The sequence below is a fragment of the Strigops habroptila genome, chromosome 1 (assembly GCF_004027225.2).
Source record: "Strigops habroptila isolate Jane chromosome 1, bStrHab1.2.pri, whole genome shotgun sequence".
In the NCBI taxonomy this organism is placed as follows: domain Eukaryota; kingdom Metazoa; phylum Chordata; class Aves; order Psittaciformes; family Psittacidae; genus Strigops; species Strigops habroptila.
The window spans coordinates 71,658,669-71,685,631 of NC_044277.2; the positions used below are offsets into that span (position 1 = coordinate 71,658,669).

The 26,963-nt window shown below is 34.8% G+C and overlaps 1 protein-coding gene and 1 long non-coding RNA gene across 14 annotated transcripts in view; both read right to left on the bottom strand.

Moving 5' to 3' along the window:
• ABCA13 (ATP binding cassette subfamily A member 13) overlaps nt 1–26,963 on the bottom strand; it is a 181,185-nt gene that overhangs the window by 117,840 nt on the left and 36,382 nt on the right. For all 13 annotated transcript variants that reach the window (XR_003990398.1, XR_003990404.1, XM_030478152.1 and 10 more), the window contains 12 exons: nt 25,913–26,019; nt 25,225–25,343; nt 23,750–23,922; nt 22,529–22,605; nt 21,891–22,012; nt 19,012–19,206; nt 17,405–17,569; nt 11,818–11,995; nt 9,458–9,597; nt 5,041–5,154; nt 3,861–3,951; nt 468–644 (listed from right to left, as the gene is read on the bottom strand). Coding sequence is in view for 11 of the 13 variants with exons in the window: in XM_030478152.1 (XP_030334012.1) it covers nt 468–644; nt 3,861–3,951; nt 5,041–5,154; nt 9,458–9,597; nt 11,818–11,995; nt 17,405–17,569; nt 19,012–19,206; nt 21,891–22,012; nt 22,529–22,605; nt 23,750–23,922; nt 25,225–25,343; nt 25,913–26,019 (1,658 nt within the window). In the remaining 2 variants the exon portion in view is untranslated. The remainder of the gene's footprint in view (nt 1–467; nt 645–3,860; nt 3,952–5,040; nt 5,155–9,457; nt 9,598–11,817; nt 11,996–17,404; nt 17,570–19,011; nt 19,207–21,890; nt 22,013–22,528; nt 22,606–23,749; nt 23,923–25,224; nt 25,344–25,912; nt 26,020–26,963) is intronic.
• On the bottom strand, nt 12,484–15,704 carry LOC115604789. Its single transcript, XR_003990410.1, has 3 exons — nt 14,897–15,704; nt 13,522–13,704; nt 12,484–12,836 (listed from the first exon to the last, which is right to left on the bottom strand). It is a non-coding gene; the product is annotated as an uncharacterized LOC115604789 (long non-coding RNA).

Sequence of the window (26,963 nt, forward strand, 5' to 3'; positions counted from 1 at the left end):
TTCTCTGAGATGTTGGTTTAAGAGTAAACTTTACCAAAAAAATCCTTTTCTCCTTTTTGCAAAGCAAAAAATATAAATGTTAAAATTCAAAAGTATTTAAACTAGATTATCTTGTCATAATAAGTAGTCAAGTTGACTCAGTTTGCTGCATTTTTCAGCTCTTTCTATTGTACTTTAAACATTTTTGGCTATTCTTTTCTATATTTTGTTGGAAATGACAGACCACAAGGATTCACTTAGCAGTTCAACCATTAAAACAACATAATTAGTCTTTACAACATGTATTGCAGGATTCAAATGTTGGGGAATATCTCTAAGGTAAATGTGCTTTATTTTTCCTGTATCGTATGTGGTTTAATACATACCCTGAAACTAGGTAAAGCTGAACCTACGTTATCAATAAACACAGACAACAGTTGCAAAGGCTGATGTTTTCTGTCAATATACATTTTAACTAAGGTACTTACTAGCCAAAAAATTATTTTGCTGCATGAGCTCATGAGCCTTCTCCTCCAATTTCTCAACAGAGTCAAAAGGCTGGAAACGGTCCAGTAACACACAGGAAGATATATTTACTAGAAGCTGTGACAATAGGTCAATCTGTTTACTTGCTGAGCTGTTAAGCATCTTGTTCATCGTAGTTTCTAAGATAAGGAAACAAATTGGACTTCCTCAGTTTTAATGAACAGAACAGAAAGGTTTGTTCTCACTTGCACATCCTGTAAGAGTAAATAACTTTTGTGTTTAAAAAAAGGAAGAGATTTTAAAAACATACGAATTGTAGTGTGAACTGGTGGAACTATAGTTCATGTTTCAATAGTTTTTACAAGTCCTAAGCTACATTTTCTTTCAGAACAACAAAAATGTAACAAATTTTAGCAAGGTTCTAGAAAGAGACTACGCCCTTGAAGCTTTAGGACTTTTAACATTTCTTTATGTTTCCATAAGTCCTTCCACAAATACAAGTGAGTTACTGTACTTTGATCATCACAATAGAGATTCATCTCTTTCATTTACTAACGTATTGGCCAGGTCTTCTCTCTTTGACATCGCAAATATTTCAAGCACCTTGTTTATGTACAGGGTATAAGCATTTTGATACAAGACCTACATTTAAAAAGCATCCAAAAAAAGCCTACAACTCCTCCATTCAGACTTTGATCTTATCTATGGATCCAGGATGAATGTGTACCTCAACCAAAGCATGACTTCCGAAAACACTGAACCTTTGGAGGAATTCAGATCTTCATCCAGTGATAGAAAATGTAAAGATAGTGTTATATCATTTTGTTTGAGAGAATAACCAGAATAGCATAATTGAAGAAACAATCTTCACTCATTTTGATTTAATGGAAATATCTGATTTTCTCAGGTAAAATACAATGTTATAAAACATCCAACACAAGTTTCCATCTTAAATTTTTCAGGACCCACTTGAAGATACAGGATTTAAAAAGGTTAGGTCATGACCACATTTAATTACAGTGGTGATACACAAACCCTGGATCATAGATGTTATTAAGTATCAGCACAGGAAATATTACAATAGGAAGGCAGATAAATAGAAAAATATATGGAGCAGTCTGAAGAAGAGACAAGATTAACAGTGAGAAAGGATTAAGTTCACAAGAAAAAAAAGTAGAGGAACTGATAGTCTAGAACTCAGAAGACAGGCAAGCAATGACAGGGTGAATTCATGGGTTGAAGGAAAACAGCACCAAATATCGACTCTATATGTCTTATTTTCTACTACCAGTCCCTCTGCATCCACAAGACTTTGCAGCAGGAGTAGTAGGGTGTCTCTAAGACTGTTAACAATTTATAAAATTGTAGAGAAATAAAAAAAACATACAAACATAAACACCTTGGATTTCAGCATAATTAGAAGTCAGCTTAATGCAAGTGTAGATGTAAAAAACCAAGGGAAAATTGGCTTTAGTTAGAAAACAAAATACATAATCACACAGATCACATGATTTTAGAAAATCTGAGCTTTGGATGGAAATAGTCATATTGTGAGTGGTAAAACCAATGACATATATGTGTACATTTAAGACTTTAATTGGATCCAACCAAGATAATTACAGGACTAAAAAGCTGATGCAGAGTAAGAGTAATGAAATTTTAAAAATCATAAGAAGAGGTTTATAGGAACAGCTGCATATGATTATAGACTAATAAAATTAACAAAAAAACCCCATATACAAAACCAACATAAAAATAAAAGGGCTTAGCCATTTTTTTCAAAAAGCAAAATGCCAAAGCAAATCTGTAAAAAGAAGTGTAATCAAAGTGTAACTGCAGAAGAGTGCTCTGGCACTTTGGACAGATCAACTTCGCAAAGGCATAAATGCTATTGTGACCTATAGACCGTATCGATTTTCACTTTTTATATGGTATTAATTTTATTGACTGTGTTCCATTAAAATAAAGAAATTCTAGTTTCATAGCCATTGTAGTTAAATGATTTCGTGTGTTCACCACGAAAATTATTAACCATTTATTTATTGTCAAATGTTCTTAGCTCTGTTAAAGAGCCGTAGCTTGAGAAACACATACACAGATTTCTCTGATGATGTTGTCTGCAACATGGAAGAGGTACCTGGTAACTCCAGAGATCTTGATATCTATTTAATGAAATACTGTTTGCCCATAACCCGTGTAGTTCCCAGTGTTAGATCCAAACAAAATTCATCCGTTACTCAAGTAATATATTGAGACAGCTATTTTTCCAGCAGACCTTGCAAGTTAAGAGACTTGCTCTTTCCTCCCTCCTTTCTTTCCAATTGTGTGATTCTGTGGAGCTTTTTTAGTTGTATTGTAAGCCAGCTTTACCATGAGGGGTGAGCTATGCTGACCCAGACTCGGCAACAATTCAGTGTTTAAGTAAATCTTCCTGAGAGATAGAAGATTCAAGTTTGAGTCCCTTGAGTAAGGAGAATACTGAGCCTGGATTCTTACTTTCTGGATTGAATTTGGGATATCATTTGCCATTTTTCTCAGTGAAAGTGTGAGCAGCTAGTCCTAGCCTTCAAACATAGTCTTCAACTCAAGACCAGTTTCAATTAAAGCTCCTTGTACATAATGTCACACTCTCTGTTATTACATTTTCACCATTTTTCTTTCTTTCTGGTCCTCAAAATCATGAACGTTTCTTAAATGACATCAGACTCTGCTTTGGTATGGACACATACCAGCAACAATTTTAATTATCATGCACCTACCCTACTGACAGCAGGACATACTGGATTTTTTCAATTATTATAATCTCATAAAATCTCTAAGTAACTTAAATTTCCAGCATAATCTCTTTTCCCATCAGAGCTGCACAGAGCTTTGGCTGGACCTGCCCCAGGCTCCAGTTTTCATCACATCACAGCCTGGCTGCAGATCTGTCCATGGTCCTGCTGCTCTGGGCCCAGACCCCTACCTATCCTGGCCTCAGCATCACCCTAATAGACCCACCTGGCTATTCCCAGGGCTGGGTCTGACCCTGGTTACCCTTTAATCTGAGCTCAACCTTAGTGCTCCCTGATTATAACTGTATCTCGAGCTTTTCTGAGGTTTGAGGATACCACACACAACTAATTCTCAATAAAAGGAGAAGAAAAAAAAATACACAGTTTTGATTAAACACACTCTATCTAGTCTCATTTTCTATCAGTATTTTGAAATGCAAATTATCTAGTCACTCAGAAGAAAAAAAAGAACTAGAAATATTTGAGACTAACTGAACAAGATAATTTAAAGTCTGTTACTTTAGTATCATTTAAGTAGGCAAAATGTTCCATTTCAACTGAACATAATTCTAAATTCAAGTCTAATATGGTTAATCAGTAGATGTACTTTTATGTACATACCATATACTTGCATTTTTTTAAAGAATTTTTCCATGTCAATATCCAAATTACTTTCTACGAAGTGCTTTATGAAATTGTTTTGCAGTGCTTCCTAAAATGAAAAGTGTTAGATATTACATCAGGTTTATATTCTTTAAAGAAATATAAAATATACATATGCATTCATGTTCAATTCCATTACCAAGATTTCCTGCATAACACTGGAGAAGCCACTTGACCTCTTCATGTCTTCCCCTCTTAAAAGGCTAACTCCACACATTTCAAGTAAACAGCAGAATATATACTCCCCATTGCTTACATCACTCTCCTCCTTTACTGCAAATACTTTAACTGCAAGTCCATTTTAATGTCCTTACAGTGTGCTAGGACAGGAACCCATTTTCTTTTCCTGGAAGACTTTTGGGCCTTTATACTATTAGGTTTAACAGTAATAAAATAAAAAACTTTTAAAAACTGGCATTTGAGAGTTCCTTTTACATTAGTTTAACTTCTTTACCTCATTTGTCAAGTTCTAAGGGGGAAAAAAATCATTAGCTCTACAAGAGCATCTTGGCATCTGCAAGTCTAATGCATGATTACTAGCATTATTCCTTAATTGAACTTAAAAGTAGTAGTTCAATTGATATGTATGGACCACGACAGGATTGCTCTTGTTTTCCCAAAGTGTTCTCATGCATGTTTTCACAAGTCAAACACGGTAAAACTAAATTTTATTAGAGGAAAAAAGGACACAAACATGTAGAATGGGAAAAATCCCAGTAACAAAAATACTCTTTTTTTTTGGTCAATATTTTTCTCATATCAGTATTTTTTTATCAGTTACACACATTGTTGTAAAAATCAAATGATAAACAAGCAAGTTCCATAAAATATTTTATTTCCTACAATCTTATATTTGTTTTAAATAAGAGTATAAAGCTTGTAGGTGTACCTATTTGTTTTATTTCCCCAGTTGCCTGGTAATACTGGACATAGTAAGGGTAATGTCAGTTTTAACTCTTTTCACCTCAGAATTTTCTCAGTACCACATCATAGGCTCATAGCCTAAAGCTAATCTGCCTCTTTTTCAGCAATTTTTAAGCCTGAAGCCAAATAGATGGGCAGTTTTACATGTGTAGAAAATCTATCTACATTACATAGAAAATAACCCGAAAATAGGAAGCCATCCCAGTTCACCAACCTGCAGGCATGAGATTGCAAGGACATTTCCACTCATTTTAAAAGCCTCAGACATCCTAAGCCATGTCTCAGAATAAGTCTTTAAGTTTTCCACAAAACTAAAAGTGAAATTAGCCTGGAAAAAGAATACATGAAGACAAATGAAGTAAAAACTGTACATAGCAAATCTTAAGAAACAAGAAAAACTGGCACGCTTCAGGTCTTCTGCAACTCTTTTCCATTTAACTTTGATAGTCATCAGTAAGGATATCCATGTTATCTTATTTCTACTTTAGTATTTGCTGCACTCTCTGAATACCAAGCAAATTAAAGTCTTCCTGCAGCATGGATATTTCCTACCTGAAGTATCATAAAGGCCTCTATTTTATAATGTCTCTTTCATACAGAGTATCACAGACATGCTTCAGAAAGACAGAAAAAAAAAAAATACAGTTAGGACATACACAAAAGAAAGCATTTGCAGACCTTGTGAGTCTTCAAACTACTTTGACTAAATATATAAAAAAAGTGAAAGTTGGAAACATGGTCTGGACAGTGAATTGTAAACTCCAATTTGGAACACGCTTTGCAGAAAGTCCTATTGAAAGTACACAATTTTTTGCCTTAGCATTTTAATTCACTCTTGCAAAATAGTACTTTTAGCACAACATGGGAAAACAATTTGTGGTGGTTCTTTCTTCTTGTTTGTAGGATAGAAAGCCCCAAAGAGACCTTTGCAAATATTTGCATTTTCCTGAAAGAATTTATGCATTTAACTTCTATGAGACTCTCCATACCACTTCCCAATTAAAAAAAAAAAGAAAAAAAAAAAAAGTTATATCCAAATAGCAGAAGAAAGACTAAGAAAAAAGGGGATTGTTTACATTTTTTTTGCTTTCCCATTCACCATGGTAGGCCTGGAGGTTCTTGTATCAGAAGCTTTCTACATAGAGACCACTTTAGAGAATGTCTCAAATTGAAGCACAGTAAAAAAAGGTCATAAAGTTTAACAAAATGAACAATAAGTAGTTTCCAGGAAGAGATAACACCCAGCCAAGAACTCTAGGAGCACTTGAGGATCAAATATTTGAAGAATTCTTTGTAGTGTAACCTCCTGATTAAAAATAATTTGTTTATCAGGGAAGTGGAAAATTACAAATGAAATGCTATTCATAGAAAAGATGCTAGGGGAAACAGAGGAATACAGACTAATAATTCTGAAATCTGTACTAAACAAATTTTAAATTTGCTATAATAATAATAAATTCCAATAAAAAGTAGTAGTGGAATTAAAGAAGGGAAATAAACGTAGTTGGGAGATAGAAACATGGGATTTTAAAAAAGAAGTTGCCTCTGCTGAAGTTGAACAAGCAAGTGAGGAAGAGCTGGTTGATGCAGAACATCTCACCACAGACACTGTGAATACGAAGAGTTATATAAGCTCAAAAGGCAAGTCGACAAATTATAGCGATCAACTCCTGGCAAGCCTGACCTTTAAGGTTTGGGAAGTTGGGACAGTATTGGAGGGAATATCACTTTACTGATTCTTCAGTTCTTCCCTATACAGCCTTTACTGATTACAGCAGAAATCAGAACCTAAGGCAAGAAGAATGTTTAATCTTACATGGTAAAGCAGCTCCTGTGAGTTTGTATGCTAATGACTAGCTGGACTTCGATGTTTAATAGAAATTCTCATCAAGTTCTTTCTAATCAATGAAGATCCATTAAAATAAGTATTCTTCATAACATCTAGGCTGGATATTGCCTTTGATTAAATTAGAGTCTTCAATATCAACTTTGGTCCTGGACTGAATATGTCTAAGCCTCCTCATGATGTAAGAATAAATAAAAATGGTATTTTAAGCTTATTGAATTGCTTTTGTAATGACAGCTTTTAACAGGCTGACAAGTCAAGTGTGCTTATAAAGAGCTAGATGGGATATGTAAGTTTAGAATAGGAAATTACTCAATTCGTTATCAATTTTTATAATTCTACTAGACAAAAGACAGGAAATTTAAATTAATGAATTTGCTAGTTTTCTTTCTTTCATTTCTTAGTTGTCTTGCCACATTTATATTTTCTTTATATATATTCTTTGACTGTTCCAATTACAAAGAAATAGTGCAAAGTTGTTCTAATGTGATTGCCTGAATATAAGATCAACTCCGAGACTCTTTTGAAATAAGAAATACTTTCATAAGATCAGTTCAGTGGCAAAAAGTCCAGTAGCAAAAACCAGGATCCAAGACATCACACATGGTCTTTGAACTCTTGGATGCCAGTTGCCACTGAACCTTTTTGCTCTCTGTTAGCGCTACAGGCTGTATCTCTGATGGTCAGTTATTCTACGCATTAGAACTGTTGACTTCCCAGAAGGTAAAACCAGCAACCTCACAAGTTATTGAAGAACGATCAATTACACAGTCTTGAAACAAAACAGTCCACGTGAAAAACTTAAAGAATATATCTTTGTATATGAGTATCAATGTTCTTTTTAGCTTTACTCCTCTAATTTTTTTTTTTAGTAAATAGCTGCTATGTGGTCACATAGTCTAAAAACAATTAGTACTTCTGTTCCAATTTCAGTAGAAGATTTGGCTCTGTAAGGGCTACAGGGTCATTTTTAGTAGCTATTTTTTAGTAGTTGTGTTCCAGACACTTGGGACAATATTTTGTATATTTAAATTTTGTTTCTGTCCAAGCAATAGCAGATAGAATTCTGTAATAAAACAAATGATAAAATTGTTAAGGAAAATCCCTTACTACTTTCATATTTACACATAAACAGATACACATCCATACTTGCTTGTTAGATTTACATGTTTGGGGGAAGGGTGGGAGTATATTAACACAGATTCCTGAATATGAAGGTGGAAATTTTGTAAGCCCAAGAATACATAAAGCAAATGAGAGACTCTGCTGGAGGCACCTACCAGAATCTTCGTATTGTTCCAGAGCACTAAAAAAAACAAAAAAAAAAAAAAAAAAAACCAAACAAACAAAAAAAAAAAAAAAAAACCCAGGAAAGAATACAAACAGACTTCATTCTGAACTGTATTACTCAGTCCTGATTTCACTGGACGATCCATAGGGGAACACAATGTATGTCAGGACATTTATCTTTCTTACAGATGCTTTAAGAACATGGTTTTGGCATATTAATTGGCAAAATAATGTAGAAATGTCTTAAGTGCCTTATTTTAAATGTCATTGTAACACAGAATATAATTACCATTTCTTACATCTCATTCTTTATAGAATTTCCATCTATAAACGTCAAGAGCAGCTTCATTTTTAGCTGACTAAAAATTTAAAATTAATTATACTCAACTTTAGGGAGATGGCCTGTTGCCCAAATTAAAGTTATTTAACAGCAAAATATGGAATCACAGAAACCTTATTTTCAATTCACACCAGAAACCATGAAGTTACCTAGTATCTGTAATCTAGTATGTGTTTTTTGGCTTAGTTGTCTTTAGGGGTTTTTTACTACGTTTTTAAAGCATAAGTCTGAATACTACAATGTTCTCCATTTACATGGAAAATAGTTACCATCACATTCAAAGTAACTACAGTCCTTTGTTGTACCACTTACAAGCAGTAATGTTTTTTCTACATTTTAAATTAATCTAATTACCATTCTTGCAAACAGTAATATTCCAGGGTAAAAATCACACATTTGCAAGACAAATGCAAAATTTACACAGAACTATACTTAAAATAAGTTGTCATCATCCCTCCTTTCAGAGGCCTGAAAGCTACTCATGAGCAAGTCTTTCATTGTAGATAATCATGCTAAAGACAGAACAGCTATGATATCAAAACTGCAAAGATAGTAAAACTCTTGAATAATATCAAGTCTTCAGCATCCACATGTATGGCAGCTCAGCTGCTACTAGTCATTCGTATTACTGGTGTTAGAAACATAATCAGGAAGGACGCACTGCAGGTTTTTTGGTTGGTTGGTTGTGTGGGGTTTTTTAAATACAGCTCAGTGACTCCCTCAGAACAGACTTTCGTTCCTGGAGCCTCCCTTTGCCACAGCTCCTTATTCTGCCCCACTAGAGTTCCCATCATAAGAAATATTTGTTGAGAGCAGAAGCTCACTTAGAATACATATGTCCTACACCTCGATAGAGTATGATTCACATGCTGCTTCTGCTAATGTGTACTTTTTAATCTGTCTATACAAGATTTAAGGGACTTTGAACAAAATTCTGCTTTTCACACTGAGGTGAAACCACTATAATAAGTAGAATAAAAGATAAGAGATCTATTAAGCTGACAGCGAGAGCCAGGTGAGAACTCAGGGGTCAGGGTGGATAGAGTTTTCTGGAAGGCAATTATCCAATTGCTTCTACCTATCCTAAAAGAAGTGGACATTTAAAATGAAGCACAAAGATCAATAAACAGAAATAGTGTTTCTTTTGATACTCACCTTCTTCATCACCAGGTCAATCATGTTGATGTTTGAATTGTACAGTATCTTCCCATGCAGTAAAGGTTTTAGGAAAGTCCATAGCAAAGCCCCATTAGAAGACTGCAAAATCTCCTGATAAAGCTTCAAGCAAAATGGAGCTGCAAAAGCACAGATTCACTTATGTTTAAGACAGACAACACTGGCGAAGTTGGATTATTATTACTAATTTTATTTCAAAGAAAAGCTTGAGTCTTAATTTAGCATCTGCTACAGCACTATGCCAAATACCATCCAATTGCCACCAAGCAATCTCTACAGGTCCCTGAATAGGAATCATTTAACCACAGTCTGTGATAGTGTTGAGGATGCAGAACTCTAAACATAAGCAAAAAAGAATTACAATCCGAAGAGGTTCTCACATTTGTGAAAACCAGCCTGTGAACCCCATCTATCCTAAAAGTTACATTAGTGAATTTTAGAGTGAAAGGACACACAAAATGTCTGCCCAGAAAATGAATGCTGAGGGAAGAGTGACTTTGAAACACTCAGATTTACTCCCCACCCTTGGTTGTTCTGTAGCTTTCTATTCCTACTTAAGAAAGAAGTAGGTATACAGAAATTCCCTCACAAATACAGATTTTTTTATTTGTATAATTTTGTAAGAACCTCCTAAAATCACAGGGAAAAAATAGCATGACACAACTTCTTGATTTGAAAAATCTAATCAGTTCACTTTTCCATTCCTTAATGAAAGAAACATGTTCCTACATCAGATGGGTTATTAATGCTTTAGAATGTATGTCCTTCAGAACTGGGATCCAAGGAATATCCCACTGCACTTGCACTCAAGTAAAGACAATGAGTTTCCTATCAGAAACATTTAGATTTTTATGCCCAACTCATGCATTTTGGGGTGGGTTTTTTTTATTATTTATTATGAGTGGATTTAGAAATATCCCATTTCCAGTGCTGTGAAGAAATATTAAGTAATGTCATTAACTGGTCAAGGAAGGCAAAGTATTTTACATATAATCAAAAACTAGGCCAAAACCATTTAAACTCATGCCAAAAGTTAAAAAAACAAGTGTTTCTTTGTCCAATTTTTTACCTTAAGGAAACAATCATTACTAAACACAATCATTGCTAAATGACAGCGAAGAATTAAGAGGCTCCAAGCTGGCCAGTTAGAAATATCAATATGCTAAAGGCACAGAAGACTGGCTAATTTGAGTTTGCCATGATTTTCAGAAAGTCATTGGCAAGTGTCTGGTACACAAAATAAATGCAAGTTAATCACTGTGAAGGAGTACAGATCAAGTTTCTGTGGCCTCCTGTAAATGTTTCTACTTTGATTTTACATTGCCTCATTTACCAATTTTTTAAAATAAAAGAAACAATATTAGTTCACTCATCTGAAGGCTGGAACTAACACACTTTAAAGATTTTTCAAGGTCCTGAGGTAAAATGTCTCACAACACTCCATTTGTGACAATATTAAAATAAATAAGTAAATAAATAAATAAATAAATATTCAAGAAACAGATATCACTTCTGGCCTAAACAGTTTTGAAAGAAGCTAAGTCACAATCAGTCTCTTAATCAGCCATCCTGCTAACTCCATTCTTCAAATAGGAAAGAAAAGCAGAGCTGCCTGATTACTGCTATCCCCCACACATAAGTGAAGGCTAGGACAGAGCTCTGGCTCCCTCCCCAGGGTACCAGCCAAGCTGGAATCAGTTTTGGGCTCTAGAAACTGATAGATGAGAGACCCATGATCCACAGTTACAGATCCTTCCCTAGTGACACTCAGTCACTGTATTCTTTTTCACAGGGCCACTGAGGCACTAACAAGGTTGTTAACAGTACTAAAATTAATCAGGGCAAGACAAATGTATTGAGGAAAGGGAGCAAAGGTGAAATTATAAAAAAGCCAGGAGATTTTCTAGGCACTTGATAAAGAGAATAGGAATATCAACTATTAAAAAACATTTTATCCAGAGGCCTTGCGTATTTTACCGCGCAATAATCCCACAGCTTTGTGCTCACAGAAGAAAGGCATGCAGTAATAAATTCTCAATCTTGTATCTCAGAGATTTTTTATATTTTAATACCAAGTGCTCTAAAAATTCTAATAAATATGTATCTAAGACAGGAATATTCTTATTTACTATTTGTAAAGATAGAAAACAACCAGAATCACTTATGTCTCATCCACAATTATCTCGTAGCCATAAAACTTCTATTGACCAACCCTTGTGCTCAGGATTACAGTGTCAACTGAGATGTCAGCTGGTATATAAACATTTCCATTTAAGAGGGAGAAACTTCTCTAAACTCTGAATGCATACATACAACTTCTGATTGATAGTTTTTCTTACTCGAGTCTTCGGGAATGCCATATTTTGCCATATCGTCCTCCAAGAGTCCCTTGATTCTGGGCATGTCGATGAACAGGTTTGCATTGCTGAAAAATGAAGATTCTTCTCTACACACTGCCTTGGTTACAGACTCCAGGGACCCAACAGCTGAACTTCTGAACTGCCCACCTTGCAAGAACTAGAAAAAAACAAACAGAAATACAGATGGATTAAAGTTGCTTTTAGTAGCTTCAGGGAGAAGCCCTGGTGTTCTCTCAGTATTGGTATCCAAGGAGATTGACAAAATTAGATTGCTGTAACTGCCTATGAGAATGAGGGCCTGCTGTGCTCTTTTCTGTTTTTCTGATCACCTTTATCATAGGGGGGAAGAGAAGAGGGTAATGCAGTTTTAATTGCCAGAATACTTGATGAAAGACAGTAGCATAATGTACTACATTAAACTTTGAAAAATACTGCGTATCAGTTAGGCGGAAAAAGAATGCAAATATCAAGACCACTGGTCTACAGATTCCTTGATTATAATGTCAGTTTTCACAAAGTCTACTCTTCTGGTAGATTAGTCTTGTGTCAAAGACAGCAGAAACAACCCAAACCATTTTGCATATGAATGTTTCCAGTGAAAACAGTTACTAAGAAGAAAAAGAAAAAAAAAAATCAAGTGCACATGCCCTAAAAGCCTATTTCTCAACTCCATCTTCTAACTTGTTAGATGCATTTCTAGTCTTTGTACATGTTGAGTCATACCAGCATTTACTGTTGCCATTCGCTCATGACTAGTGTACATCTAATGAGCACCATCATTTGCCACATAAAAACAAAAAATAAAACAAAACAAACAAAAAACCAGCCTCCTTTGTGTAGCTTCATTTTTCAAATAACATCCTCAGTTGTAACTGGTATCTCATGGAAGGCTGTACAGATGCAGTTTTAAGAGAGGATACAACTGCAAGGCAAGATGCTGCTAGAGTATAACTGAAGGGTGCATTGGACCACATGATCCTCATTCCTGTTGCAGATGCCTGTCAAGAAAAACATTACTAGACTACCAGATATCATTTGAAGACTTCACAACTGGCAAGTAGTAAAAAGACTGTGATATGTCAACCAAACACATTTCACACTGGAATAAATTAGCATTTTATCATTGGATTATTTTTTGTTTTGTTTTGTTTGTTGGTTTGTGGGTTGTTTTTTTTAACAGAAGAGTCAATTTTGAAAATAGTACAGCACTTTATATAAAGAATAAATCACAGTTTAGAAATTGTGCTGTTAGAAATACTTTATCCTGATCAATGCATTTACTGAAGTGCCAGGTGCTTCTTCAGTAATCATGCAGGAATATTAGAAAGTGTTATTTACAACTCAGTATTGGCTCAAAAAATCTGAGGTTTTGCATACAGTTTCAACGTATAGCGTAGTAAATAAATAATATCCAGATTTTATAATACCATCATCTACAGCTCTTGAATGAATCTGTTTGCATGGACTTTACTGGGGAAATAAAGTTTATTTATGCACAATGCTGAATACAAGTGAGTTTGAATCCTTATTAGTCACTATTTGCTCTAGAAGAATAAATGAGGTTTATTTCAGTCAAAGAGTACAAACTTGCCAATTAATTCCAATTCCAATCAAAAATAACTTGAAATTTAAATATTGAATATTTATGCAGTAAGCTGCCATCAACAGACTGAATCTACTTACTGTTTTTCAACTAAATATCCACTGACTCAGTAAGATATGTTACCTAAAATTTGGCTTTGATGAAGTGGGAGAACTATGTAGGATGGATGTTCACAAAAAAGTTATCTTTGATCCAGTTGTTCTAGTTTAAACTAAATGAAGTAGGTTTGTAATCAAAGCTGATGACTCCAAACAAGCAGCCTCCTACAAAGCAAGGAATTAGTCAAGTCAGTTGCTCCAACAGGTTCATGGAAGAGGAAGGCTGCTGCTGAAGATTAAAAAAAGCTATCTGGAACTGTATTCTTAAATGGAGAAAAAAGCCTTCATAGCATAAAGGCTTCTGACCTAATTGGACAGCTGTATGCTTTTAAAAAAAAAAAAAAAAAAAAAATAAAAACAAATTTATGTGGAGTAGAAATATCAACTATTCAACAAAAGAAACCTAAAAAGTCAAGCCAGGCTATAGCTTGAACATAAAACTAAAATAAATTCTGAATCACCACATTAAGAGAGAGAGAAAAAAGGCAATTTTCCTGGAAAACTACAAGGTGGTTAAAGATAACTCAAAATTTAATGAAACCAAAGGGATGAAAGAAACAAATGCAGAGAAATAGATATTCCTACTTCTGGGCAGAGCCATAAAAAAACCAAGGTCTTTATTGTACTGAAACTGAAAGAATCATATTAAAAAATGGCAAAATTACTGATGTGGTTTAATTGTTTTTCAGAAGTCTATCAAATTTAGATGGCAATAATTGAATAAAAAGTGGAAAATCCAACTATACTCAAGAATGACATAATACTCCAGGAAATAATGGATATCTTGTTGTGATGTTTAATAAGGCAAGATTTTTAAGTGGAGAGCAATTAAAGAAAGAATGTATGTGAGGAGTAGAATTTAATGCATCATAGAATCATTCCAGACTAACACAGTATATTTGTGTGGTAAGGCAAGTGCTTTTTCCTAAAAAAGACATATACTATCTCTAAACTAGATGAACTCTAATAACAAACTAGTGTTCTTGTCCTTGAAAATATTAATCAGCATTAATCCAATATCTATGTGGTGGTTAAAAAATGGCATTAAGAAGGTATTGCAGGGATGCTCTTAAAAGGAAAGAAAATACTGGATCATAGAGAAGTTACTAGTGTTATTCCTGTGAGACTGATCTTAGTGATCACTTATTGTGACAAGTTTTTAGCCCAGAAAGAAGCAAATAACTGAGATTTGCCTGTAATTTAATAGCAGAAGGCAATTCAGGAGAAAAGATCATCAGAATGCAGTATGGCAAGAAACCAATTACCTAATTTAAGGTAAATCAAATATAAAAAGAATGAGTGCACAATATTATTTATGAACTGAAATCATGAAATGCTGTTATAAAATGGAGCTTACCTGGGTATATTGCTGATCCTTGATCAAGTAAGAGACAAAAATATATGCAGCTTACAAAAGGGTGAATGCAAGATTAAGAAAGTCATTTTAGGATGTATAGACATGAATGAGCAGAACTACCAGAGTCATTAGCCATAATTTCCCTCAAAGATTGTACACATTTCTTGTCCTCAGCATTCAAGAAAATCTTAACACAATGTATGAAGGTGACACTAGGATGTCTGGGACAACTGAGAGCCTGTTACAAAAGGGTATAAAACTAAACAAAAAAAAAAAAAAAAAAAAAAAATCTATTTAACTTAGCAGAACAGAGAAGGACTATGACTGGTCTTACGCAAACACGTGGGCAAGTCAAAGAAGTTATAAAAGCTACAGAACATTTTTGATACAAGAGTAAACATACTAGCCATGGATAAACTTATGTCAGAACTTTATATATTTATAACTCCAAGAGGCTTTTCAGTAATGATACTTTCAACAGAAAACTTGTTCAAGTTGGTGGAGGGATTACAGAATGAGGCCACCTTTCACAACTGGCAGCATTCAGTAAATCTGCAAGTCCCCTCCAGCCTATCCATTCATGAGTGACAACATACCAAAAATTAGCTATGGAAATACAAGCAAATAATTCCAAACAGCAAAGAAGCAAATAAAAATCATCACTGAAATCAGCAGTGTTTTTCCTCAGGGAGTTATCCATTCACTCAGTGTTGTTAGCAGTAGAATGTGGCTCTGTATTCCAATTACCACTGTCTGGTAGATATTGAGGTTTTTACATCATCTTCTATTGAACAATATGTAGCATACCAATTCAACTGCACAATTTACAGATATTTTAAAGGTATTTTAGTTTTGTTTTTCAGACAAAAATCCGTGTGCATAATTGACAATTGCTTTATTACCTCTTTTATTATAGAAGATTGGGGGGCTTTTTTAATCAACTTCAAAATAACTTTTTCAGTTAAAAGTTAATGAAGGAGGCAATCTGTCTTACTCTATGCTGAAGATCTACATATTTTTACCTTAAAAATCTTTACATACATTATTTTATAATCTTCCTAGGTCATTGAACTACTTTGCTGTAAGATATCATGAAAATAAAAATCCAGAGGGATGGACTCTTTTGGAAATAGAAGAAAATACTTAAGAAGGAAAGTGCATAAGCAATATTTTCACTTTAGTAGCACACTTATTTGTAGCACAAGTTTGACCACTACAGAAAACAAGCAAAAAAAATAATTGATAACCAAAGGTATTAATAGAAAGTAATAAAAAAATCCAGTTACACCTGAAAAGGAAAGGATACTTAAAAATAAACAACTTTTACTAGTCTACAAAATGAGAAAAATTAGAGACATAAGATCCTTCAAAACATCAAACATCTAATTTTTTAACAAAAGAAACAGACACTGAATTTTTTATCCTCCACAAGTTATTAGGTGATAAAACAAAGAAGAAATTTCTCAAGAAAAAAGGAATTAAAAAAAACTAAGAAAACAAAGATTGTGTCAGAAAAAGTGACCAAAAAAAGGTAAGATGTAAAAAGGAACAAAAATTCCAAAGTTAAATATATGCTATACCACAGAATATGGATTGCCACGGAGCAAAGATTATAATTGCAACCAGAAGGCCGTCTACTGTTAGATTTGTTCCTTTGCAAACTCTTTTTGAACAGGAAAATAGGACCTTTTGAGAGGTTCTTCAATCAAATTGGCAACTTCGGGATTTCATCCAAAAACAATACTTCATTTGTTCAAAGAAAAGTCTGACACAATCAGAACTAGTTTCAGGAAAGCAGAAAAGATGTAAGCATCTGATGAAAGCCCCCTTTCGTTGCTTCATCCAAACAGCTACCCCAAAAGAGAGGCTCTAAATCAAAACTACTATGCACCGAAGAGCATTTAACAACACGCATCTGTTACACAGATTAGAAGATCTTGAAAGATTCATATCACTAGGGAAAACATTATTTAAGGCAGCATTTACTCTGTACTGTAGTCACAAACCAGTCTGGACTGTTTACCACTGAGAGATTTCTTAGAGATTTTCAATTTTAGAACCAGATACAATCCTAAACTTTCCACAAAGAATAGCAAATCCAGAAGGTAAGGTATGCTGTAGGGTTCAGCAGGTCTTCTTAGGGAATTGCACTTATTTAATACTAGATCTACCACTGTGCTAGCTGTATAGATGTGCATACAGCAACTGCCCTTAAAGTCAGCGACAAAAGAAATGTGCTCACTTCCACCTCATGCCACATTTTTTTAAGTGCCCCACACAACTATCACACAAAAACCTGAAGTGACACAAACAAAAACCCATGGCAGATACAACTGCACATGCTATCTTGAAATCTTATCCTTTAAAAAAGCAAAGCTATTTCTTCTTTCCAAGTTACTAACTTTCTAGGACACAATTTCTACTAGTCTTCCTCCTTACTAAGCAAACATCCCTAACAAAGTACCTCACAATGGGAATTAAGTTTGTATAACAAAACTATACACATACCTGCTGCAATGCAGAGATGTCGAGCACACCAATATTTTGAATTCTTTGGAGGAACACTGGAAGGTTTTCCATGACATAATGGGCTTTATTGAGAAAAGAGCTGACACTAGAAACCACTTCCAGTAGCATGTTTAGTACATTGCCTACCTCAGATGGTATCTTAATCTTGGAAAAGAAGAGAAAAAAGAATGACAACAATAAATTCCCATTAGAAACAAATTTTAATGTTTCAGTGAAACACTCAAAATTATTCAGTCTTTTATAAAACTGATTATACAATGTTCCTGCAAACCATCTTCAACAAAACTCCTTTTAGTATAACTCTCCAGTCACTCTCAAATTCAGCTAAAGAAAAATTCTTTGGTAATTTTAGAACTGGCCTATGACAAATCAGGAACTAAAATCCAGAGAACATGTTTATACCTACCAAGCTGAAAAGAGTTCTCCTACCCAAGATGCTAATGTTTTTTTATTCTTTGCTAGGAATTAATTGTGCTACAGTAAGGCTTCAGTAGAAAAGTCCATAAGAATAAGCACTGGGTTTTTTCCTCCCCTCCATCTCTTCCCTTCTGCACCCCACCCCTGCCTCCCCTCTGCCACTCTAGGTTGGCAGATAATTCAGAAAACAGAAATCTTTTCTTTTTCCTCTGGTATCTTAACATATCCTGGGAAACCATCTCATTTTTAAAAGTGTGTGGCCAACCTATTTAACTGCACATGCAGCATCCAGAACAAGGATGAACAAAATATTCTTCCTCCCAATGTTATAACTGTTTTCAACTATTTGTACTTACATTTTATGTTCTGTCAATCCATTACCCCAAAAGAACCAAAATAAATTTCTGCTAACTATCAGAAATCCCACCCAATAATTTTGCTCTTACAAGCAAAAATATTATCTCACTGAAAACCCACACTAGATCCCAGATTATCTGCAGTTGTAGAGATAATACAGTTTTGCTACGGACTTCTGCATCCCCTTCATTATAGTTTTGGCACTGTATTATTCTTCTCAAAGTCATTTGACTTGGGTCATATAAAATATAGGAGGCTTTTGCTTATGGAGAGATTTATCCTGAGAGCTGGAAAAGCTCCTTCCTGAAGGAGCTACCTGAATTTCCAAAATGATTTCTACAGCAAATACAGTGCACTTCTGAGTGCTGTGAATTTTTCCCTGAGAATAATTTTATAATTTTTGTAATGCAAACTCCTACGCTTGCTTTAGTTCCAATGATGTCACATCAGTCTTCCCCACTTTCACATTAAGAAGTGATTAATTGCAGGAATTCCAAACTCTGCTAAAGACTAATAAAACTATGTCTTCTATCCCTTGTGTTTTCTCTAAAGCTTTCATAATTAACTCCTTAGTGACGATTTTCCTAAGGAAGCAAGAAATGGAATACAGTAGCATCTACCAATCCCATTCTTCAACTGTTGTGCTTATTTTGTGGAGTTAAATGAAGACAGAAAAAATGCCATATGTCCAGTGTTTGCTTCACAGAGAAAGAACATGTGAAGAGATAATGGGACCATTTATCTAGCTGCATGTTTTAAACCACCTTCAAAAGAAAATCATAGGAACGGCATGCTGGTTTTCCCCATCTTACCTTGTAAAAAATATGACGTAAGTTCAAATTCTGTATAATCAGGACAAACATGGTATACAAGTCCAGTGCTGGTAAAGAACATAATTCTTCCACTACCAGGGAAGTTTTACTGTTTTCAGGTAGCTTTAGCAGCAGGCTAAGTAATTCTTCATCACATCTTCCAGTTAAAGCTACCACAAAGGCACTGTAAGAAACCTATCATAATATATGCGTATTAGAAATTTTTCTCCCTGAAATACATCACCTTCTTCTATAGTCAATAAGGTGAAAATTCATGCCACAGTAACATGACAATTTACAGTCATCTACAGACCTTATTTAACTATACAGGTCTATATCAGACTGGTATGTTCTTACTTTATACTCTATGTACATATAAAGAAATGAAGTATATTTTTTATAAGTATTTACTTTCATTTGTGAACAGGTTGATCATTCATTCTATGAGCATTCATACCATAAGCAGACATATGCACAATGCTGAACATATCCATTCTAGCAGATACGTATATAAGTTTGTTGCAGAAACACCTACAGATCAAAATCTAGATGTACGAATCACTAAAAAAAAATATGGACCTTCCTTCTTTCAGAGGACACACAAATATTTAAGATTTAGGGATCCCTATATGGTACAATGCTCACTCTGTGCCAGCTCACACTTCTCAGTTCAACACGCATTTGAAATGTTATTCACACATTCAAAGTGTTATTCAAACAGTGGATAAAGGGACAAATGCCTAAGCAGACCTTGGGTGAGACTACAATAAAAACTCCTTGGATGATGCTAGTTTATTTCTTCCTACAAAAATGTCACATCAAAAGACAAATGCTTGAAGTCCAGATATCTCAGGAGTTCTTAGCTACCTTTTCTCCTGAAATGCCTGAAAGGCAAATGGCAGCAAGTCCAGAAAAATTAGAAGTTCAGAGGAGCCAAAGTACTGTACTCAGGGCTCCATTGTATTCCTTAGGAAAGAATCTGCTGTACCACCTCCAGTGAATGCATCTGTAGCTAGTGACAGTACTCAGTGAGGAAGAGGATCCCCAAGAAAATCAAATTAGGAGCCAAAGTTGGCCAAGATATCCAATTTAACTTTTTTAATCCTATGAACATTTTAATTTCCAATTTATTAATTTGGCATTTAGATTTTTATTCTGGAAATGAATTTTGCCTTTGTGATTCCAAAGGATTTCCTATGTATTTAAACATTCACTTTTTTTGCATGTGCCAGGAACAGAGTATGAATATAAATACAATTCTGTTGTCAGCATAAAAGGATACTGATTTGGACTACTTTCTGTGGAAGAAATTTAACTCTGTGATAAAATTTGATATTTATTTCCTCATGCCCCACATGAATATCACCATTTCAGTACAGTTTTAATCCATTCGGTATTTTATCCACTAGATTAAGTCCCTCTGAACCTTCCTTGCAGCTTTGCAAGTACCAGAGCTAATCCAAGTACCAGAGCTAATCCAAACTCCTATGTTCAGTAAATAAATGATTATAGTGTAAAGTTTAAAAACACTTAATCACATGGCAATGGGCATGGCAAAAGCATGATATTGTGGTAGAAATTAGGGGTAAGTGAAATAAGCACAAACAATTCACAGACTTACTATTCCAGAAGCAAGCACAGTAGTAGCATGGAGTCACAGAAATACAGGGCTGCAGTGGGCCTGCAGCTATCATTAGGGTTATCAGACAGTGGCTACATATGCAATAAACGTAATGGGTATGCCTAAATTATAGCTTTATAAAGTACTTGTTCATCTTGCATAATCAGTAAGAGGCATAATCTTTAATGTTCCAGTTGGACTGAGGGAGGATTTAAGCACTTAAGCAAACAAAAAATACACATCTGTATAGATATGCAAATGTGAGATGTGTGCATATATCTAAACTCTACCCAGGACTTTGGCAAAAAAAATAAGGATAGAAAGTCACTTGAAAATTCAGTCGATTAGCATTATAATTCCAGAAAGTCAAAGGTGCACCAAATCCCATTTAACTGAATCGCTTCCAGATGACTTCTCTCATTACCATTTACTGGTATCCAAACAAGCTAACAATAAAGGCAGTCACACTGCCAAAGATGCAAAAGAACAAATCATCTATTAGTAGTTATGATAGCCTGAACTGCCTTTTTTATAGTCACACTTTTCATGAACCTGTTACAACTGTTTCCTCAAGTGGAGCATCAGTGACATCCAGTGGCTGCTTGATTGACCTGATTAGTTTATACCAAATGTGCCTCAACTCTTTTCAGCCATACAAACATTAACAGGAGAGAGAACGTGTAAGTTAGACAGCATTTTTCATGATTTCTACGTATCACTGGGACCACAAGAAACAGTAGAGTGATGACACACACAGTCCTTCACTCAGAAAACTTAGACAATCCACCCTTTAGACAATACTCAAGGGAGAACAGATAAATAAAGTGCAGGTAAGGCAAGATACTGGTAAGATAATGTGAGAACAGCAAGAAGCACATGAAATAATTAAAAAAAAAAAAAAATCAAATCAGATAACTCCATACTGCAAGGATCAGAGATGGGAAGATACAAAATGTTTTCTCCAAGAACCTTCATCTTTTCTAGAGTATCGAGATGACAAAGCTCAAAGTCCATGCCACCACACAAGGTAGAACACTGCTGAAAATAATGTCATTTAGACCAGAAGATGAGCTGCTATAAATTGATCTATTAATGCTTCACATTGTTATTTTGAAGCCCTAAATCTCACAAAATATTCTGCATAGACGTGGTAGTGATAAGATTCCATATAAACAAGGTGGTTTGTTTTGTTTCAACTGGCACATCAGGCTATATATAGGTTGACCTGTTAAAGTAATATCTTTTCTTGATCTTTTACCTTTGAATGAGAGATACTGGCTTCCAAGATGGTACTGACAGTTTCTTCAGAAATATTCACAGAAGAACCAATGTCCAGCCTCAGCTGAGTGAGATTCTGCACACACTCTTTGACTTTCATACCTGAAGGAAAGAAAATTAGTGCCGACAGTACCAATCTGCTTAATTAGATTGCCCACAGACTGTATCCTTTTCATTATTCTAAGAGGTGATAAAGGACACAAAAATCTTCATATCATTTAATTCACTTCTACTTCAAAAGTAAAGGTCACTCTCCTGGAAGACTGAAGGGCTTGTGCATCTGTTTGCATTATCCTGTAGGAGCACAGGTTATCCTACATCCCCGTATTATGAGAACATCTGAAATTAATGAAGTAGCCTTCTTCTTCCACGAAGTCCTCTCTTCTTGCTAATGAATCTGTGCATCTAATTGGACAGGGTCTGACAGAGTAACCTATGCTGTCCTGTGCCAACTCAAGCACATGTATGAGCACACGTGTACAATGCAAATATATTGCATTAAGTCAGTAGTCTCCATAAGTCATATCGCTTGAAAGTTTGAGGAACAATGAAACAGTTATTGTCCTACAAAATTACACCGCAGTGACTTGTAAAAAAATGAAGAAAACTGGAACCCACCATTCAAAAGATTAAAATTGCTGAGAAATGCTGCTGCTCGATTTTCTGACAACTGTAGCTCCAAATTTTCAGCCACCCTGAAACAATAACCTTAGTTTCATGGTTTATCAGAACTAAGTGATTGACGTTATTATGTATAATGATGTGAATAGTGAAACAGCCACTAAATGAGGCAAAAGGGTCACATTAGGCCGTATGTGCACACACTCTACATGCAGTAAGCAACTCTACAGACCTTCTCATGCTATATTTACATGGTGTAGAGATCATCATATTTCATGCCTTAATGAGATTGCAAATTTAGATATCTTCCCAAGATGGATAAGCACTCTAGCAAACAGTAACTATGGAAAAGGTCTAGCAATGTCTCACTTCCATGTTTCTTAATAAACACACATTTTTAAAACTTAGAGATACAAAGCACTGCAGTTCAGGACAAATAAAGTCTGTCTAATTATCACTTAAGTAAAAAAGATTTTACACACATCAGATATTATTTACCATTCAAAAAGTGGACATGAGTCTATGGTCCATAAAGGCAGCATCTAAGCTCAAGTTCTTCTGTATTATTACCAGAATTCACAGAGACCATTCAAAGCAATTATGAAAACAATCCATCAGTCAAACCAGTATAGCAACAATGATAACAAAGATCACTTCTAACTGACAGCAAGTTTGAAATACTCTGTAGTAGCAGTTTTATTCATTTACTTAAAATCTACTATTTTTCCTCCAGGGATGAGCAAATATCTGAAATCATTTGGAGTTCAAGCCTGTCAGTTTAAAAACACCATCCTGTGTTTCTGACTGAACTGATCTGAATGTTTAATGTTTTGCAAAAGATATCCAGCTGCTGAGAGGACCAGACCATAGAAAAACAGCTTTAAAAAAAAAATTAAGATATCAAAATTTTGACTCAACTGAGGTCATGGAAAATTTAAAATTTTCTTATTTGTGACCCAAAGCATTCTACTTGTGGAGCAGCAAGTATGTGTTGCAAACAAAAGTATAAGGGCTTTTAGAAATATCCAGAATTTTGCTAAATTACTTAAATAATTTGTGCATTGTATTCACTCAATTTTCAGTTAAATGAACAAAACTTAAAGAGACTTTGATAAACAGTATTTCTCCTATAGTTACATAAGTTAGGACACAGATGTATGCACAACATAACATCTCTAACAAGAATCGTTTAGGGTACCAAAATGTAAAAGGTTTTACATTTGAAGTTGTCTCTGTACATTCCCCAATGTTAGTTGACATTCACAGTTGCCATTGCTGTTATTCTGCAAGGTTCTCAGGAAGCTCTCCAAAATATTGGAAAGTTTTTGGTTTATATATGCCATACTCTCACAATCCCCCTTGTTAAAAGCAGGCCACATTCTTTCAATATCCTGCAAAACAAAGTGATCATAGAGTTAGCAAATCCCTGAGATGGTGTTATTGCTTGATGTATCATGTCTTGGCAACTAGATGATGCATATTTTCAAACGAGAATATGGGCAAGGTAATACTCTCTTACTCATTGTATTTGTAATTGAAAATGGGCAAGAGGTTTTCAAGAATGAAGGAATATTCAAAGATTTGAGTTTTGGAAGCAACCAAAAATATTTGTGAACTTGATTTAGCCTATCAAGGAGATTCATCTATTAACATAAATGTCAACATTTTCATTTAAAATTTAATTTCAAAATTAAATTAGCTTTGCTTTTTGTTTATTTGTTTGGTTTAGGTTAACCATTTTTATCAAAAAAAAAAAAAAAAGTTCTAAACATCAGTTTCCATTTAGCAAACCAAAATATCTGGATACCCATATCCAAAGCTTTTCTTGCATTATGCTTTACGTAGTATTCATCTTTACCTTTCCTCCTGAACATTCACATTTCTGATTTTGCAAGGTTTTTTTTAATATTTGCAGAAGTAGGTCATAGAACTGTGGTGGTTTCAGAAAAGCATTTGTTCTGCAAAAGTTTACTTTGAGATATGAGTGATGCCTCTGACATCTGTTTGCCTCAAAACATTGCTGTTCACATTGACAAAATGTCCAGGTAGACAAGCTAGAAGAGCTATTTCTTAAAGAGGAGGCAAATTCTATAATGAAAGCATGATTTTAGTATTTTGTCTCTGTGTGCACACATATATGCTGTATCCAAAGTCATGCTTCCAACTCTGAATGAGTCTCAAGATGCCAAACCTTACACTCTCCTGCTGGTAATTTCACGCACTGTTAAAGAAAAACAGACTGACCCCAACTGGTGACCACAATTGCTATTTTAGCTTGAATGACTCTGATCAAGAAGTCTTTTTGTATCTATCTAGCTTGATTTCACAGCTGTTCTTGTGAAGATTGAACAGTATAAATGTCATCTGATTTATGAAATAAGCGGTACCACAACATTTAAAGGAACAGGCTTCTACTTGGTATTGAATGGCAATCTAGTTATTTGAATTATAGGAATTCCAGTAATTCTAGTTATATTTGCAGCTTTCAAAGCTCACCAAAATTTACTTATAGGAATTCCTTCTGGGTATCACTATTGAAAGCATCAGAGCTATACCCATACAAACCTCATCTTTGTATAGCTACTGTCAGAACTCATCATTCAAACAGTAGGAAAAAAAAAAGAAGAAATTTTTATCAGTTTCCAAAGTTTAATGCATGTTGTAAAGAACACTGGTGTAGAAACTACTCAAACCTGATAGTGATCTCGAATCAGAATGATTCCTTCCATGACAGAGAGGAGTAAGTGACCCATTAATCCATCTTTACATTTTGTAACAACACAGAAAAGGTTGCCAATGACAACTGGTTCTTCTGTAAGAGAAAATGTCCTAGCTTAATAAGCTACAAAAAAATTAATAAATTACTGTAATCAGATGAAAAGTTAACCAAATAATACAGGACAAAAATAATTTAAAAGCAAAAAAAGTCATGTATTAAGGCACTGAGACATATTTCTGGCTAGATTTGTCATTGTAGGGGGCAAGAAGTGCTAGTTCGATTCAATTTCCATCACTCTTTTCCATTACACTTTCCTGATCAGTAATAAGAAGAGCAACACTTGCTACAGAACCAGAGAAGAAAACTTTATTTTTGTTTTGTGAGCAAGAAGCGTAACTGTGAGAAGCTGTGTATATTAACCACATCTAACCTTCTCCTCAGGCAGACTCTCCTGATCCTATTTCCCTGTGGAGACACCGTGATGTTATTAACCCTCCAGTGAGTAGCAAACTGTTGGTTTAATTTCCAGGCATGAGCATGCTTGCCTTGCTTGGCATCACCCAAATTAACTTATTTTTACAAAAGGTTGCTTAAAGTAAAGCCTTAACATTACAGTACTAACACGTATGGTAACCCGTACAGTCACTACTGTGGTAACCAACCTGAAAAGTTTTTAAGAACATTCAAAATGATAAACTGCAATTTCTGCAAGAGTAGGACACTAGGAGGGCTTAAGTGTTCCTGAAGAATCTTGCAGATTTTAGATGCTCTGTAGAAAGATTAATAAGAAAGCATTATTTTCATGACAAGGGTACCACAGAAAATTTCTAACAAGTGATTATGAAAGGTTGCAATCTTCAATGGACTATATAAGGATTTCAATATTAACAGTTATTACATTTATCTGAACTATTTCAAAAGCAAAACATACTTTCTTTTAAAACAAACAGGTTTTCATCACGGTAGCAAGTCACCAGCTTTCTTAAGACCTTCGAAGTGCTAGAAAGTACTTTTGCAAAATAAGGAAAATCATAACGGCTTCAGAAATACTGAAAGGCCACAGCATACACTGACTTGATGGCAAAGAGAAAAATACCTAAAGTCTCTGATAATCAGCATTTGAGGGAAAGAAACCTCTTTTCTAGTATTTGCTTTTGACTTTTCAATAGATTTGGCTAATACCTGGCCCCGCTGACTGCTGTTTCTGCATATTTGCATGAAATTAATCATAAAGGTCTAAATAACAGATCAGAGTCATGCATCAGCTTCAGTATGCCATTTCTCAGCTGGTCTATGGCAGTAGCATCAGTAGGTTCACCAGCAAGACACCCTAGAGCTGTTTGGAGCAACCGTCTTGTGGATTCACTCAGTGAGTATTACTCCAGTCTAGCAGTACTTTTATTTAAGAAGTTGTCAGTAAACATTTTCCAGAAGCAGAGTTTCCTCTGCTGATGGTTACATTTGATCTGAGCAATCTGGCAAAAACAATCTTTGGCTCCAGATTCCTTCAGAAATTCTATTTGTTAAACCGAACAACTCAACCTTATAACTATGGCCCCAAAAGGGTCATCTTGTTTGCATAAGTCATCAGCACATTACTTAATTCAAATACATTTCAAATGCAGTATATCTACATTTGGATATAGAAAGCAATGGAAAAAAAAAAAAAAACACAAACCAACCCACAAAAAATTAATCCCAAGCATTTCTTAA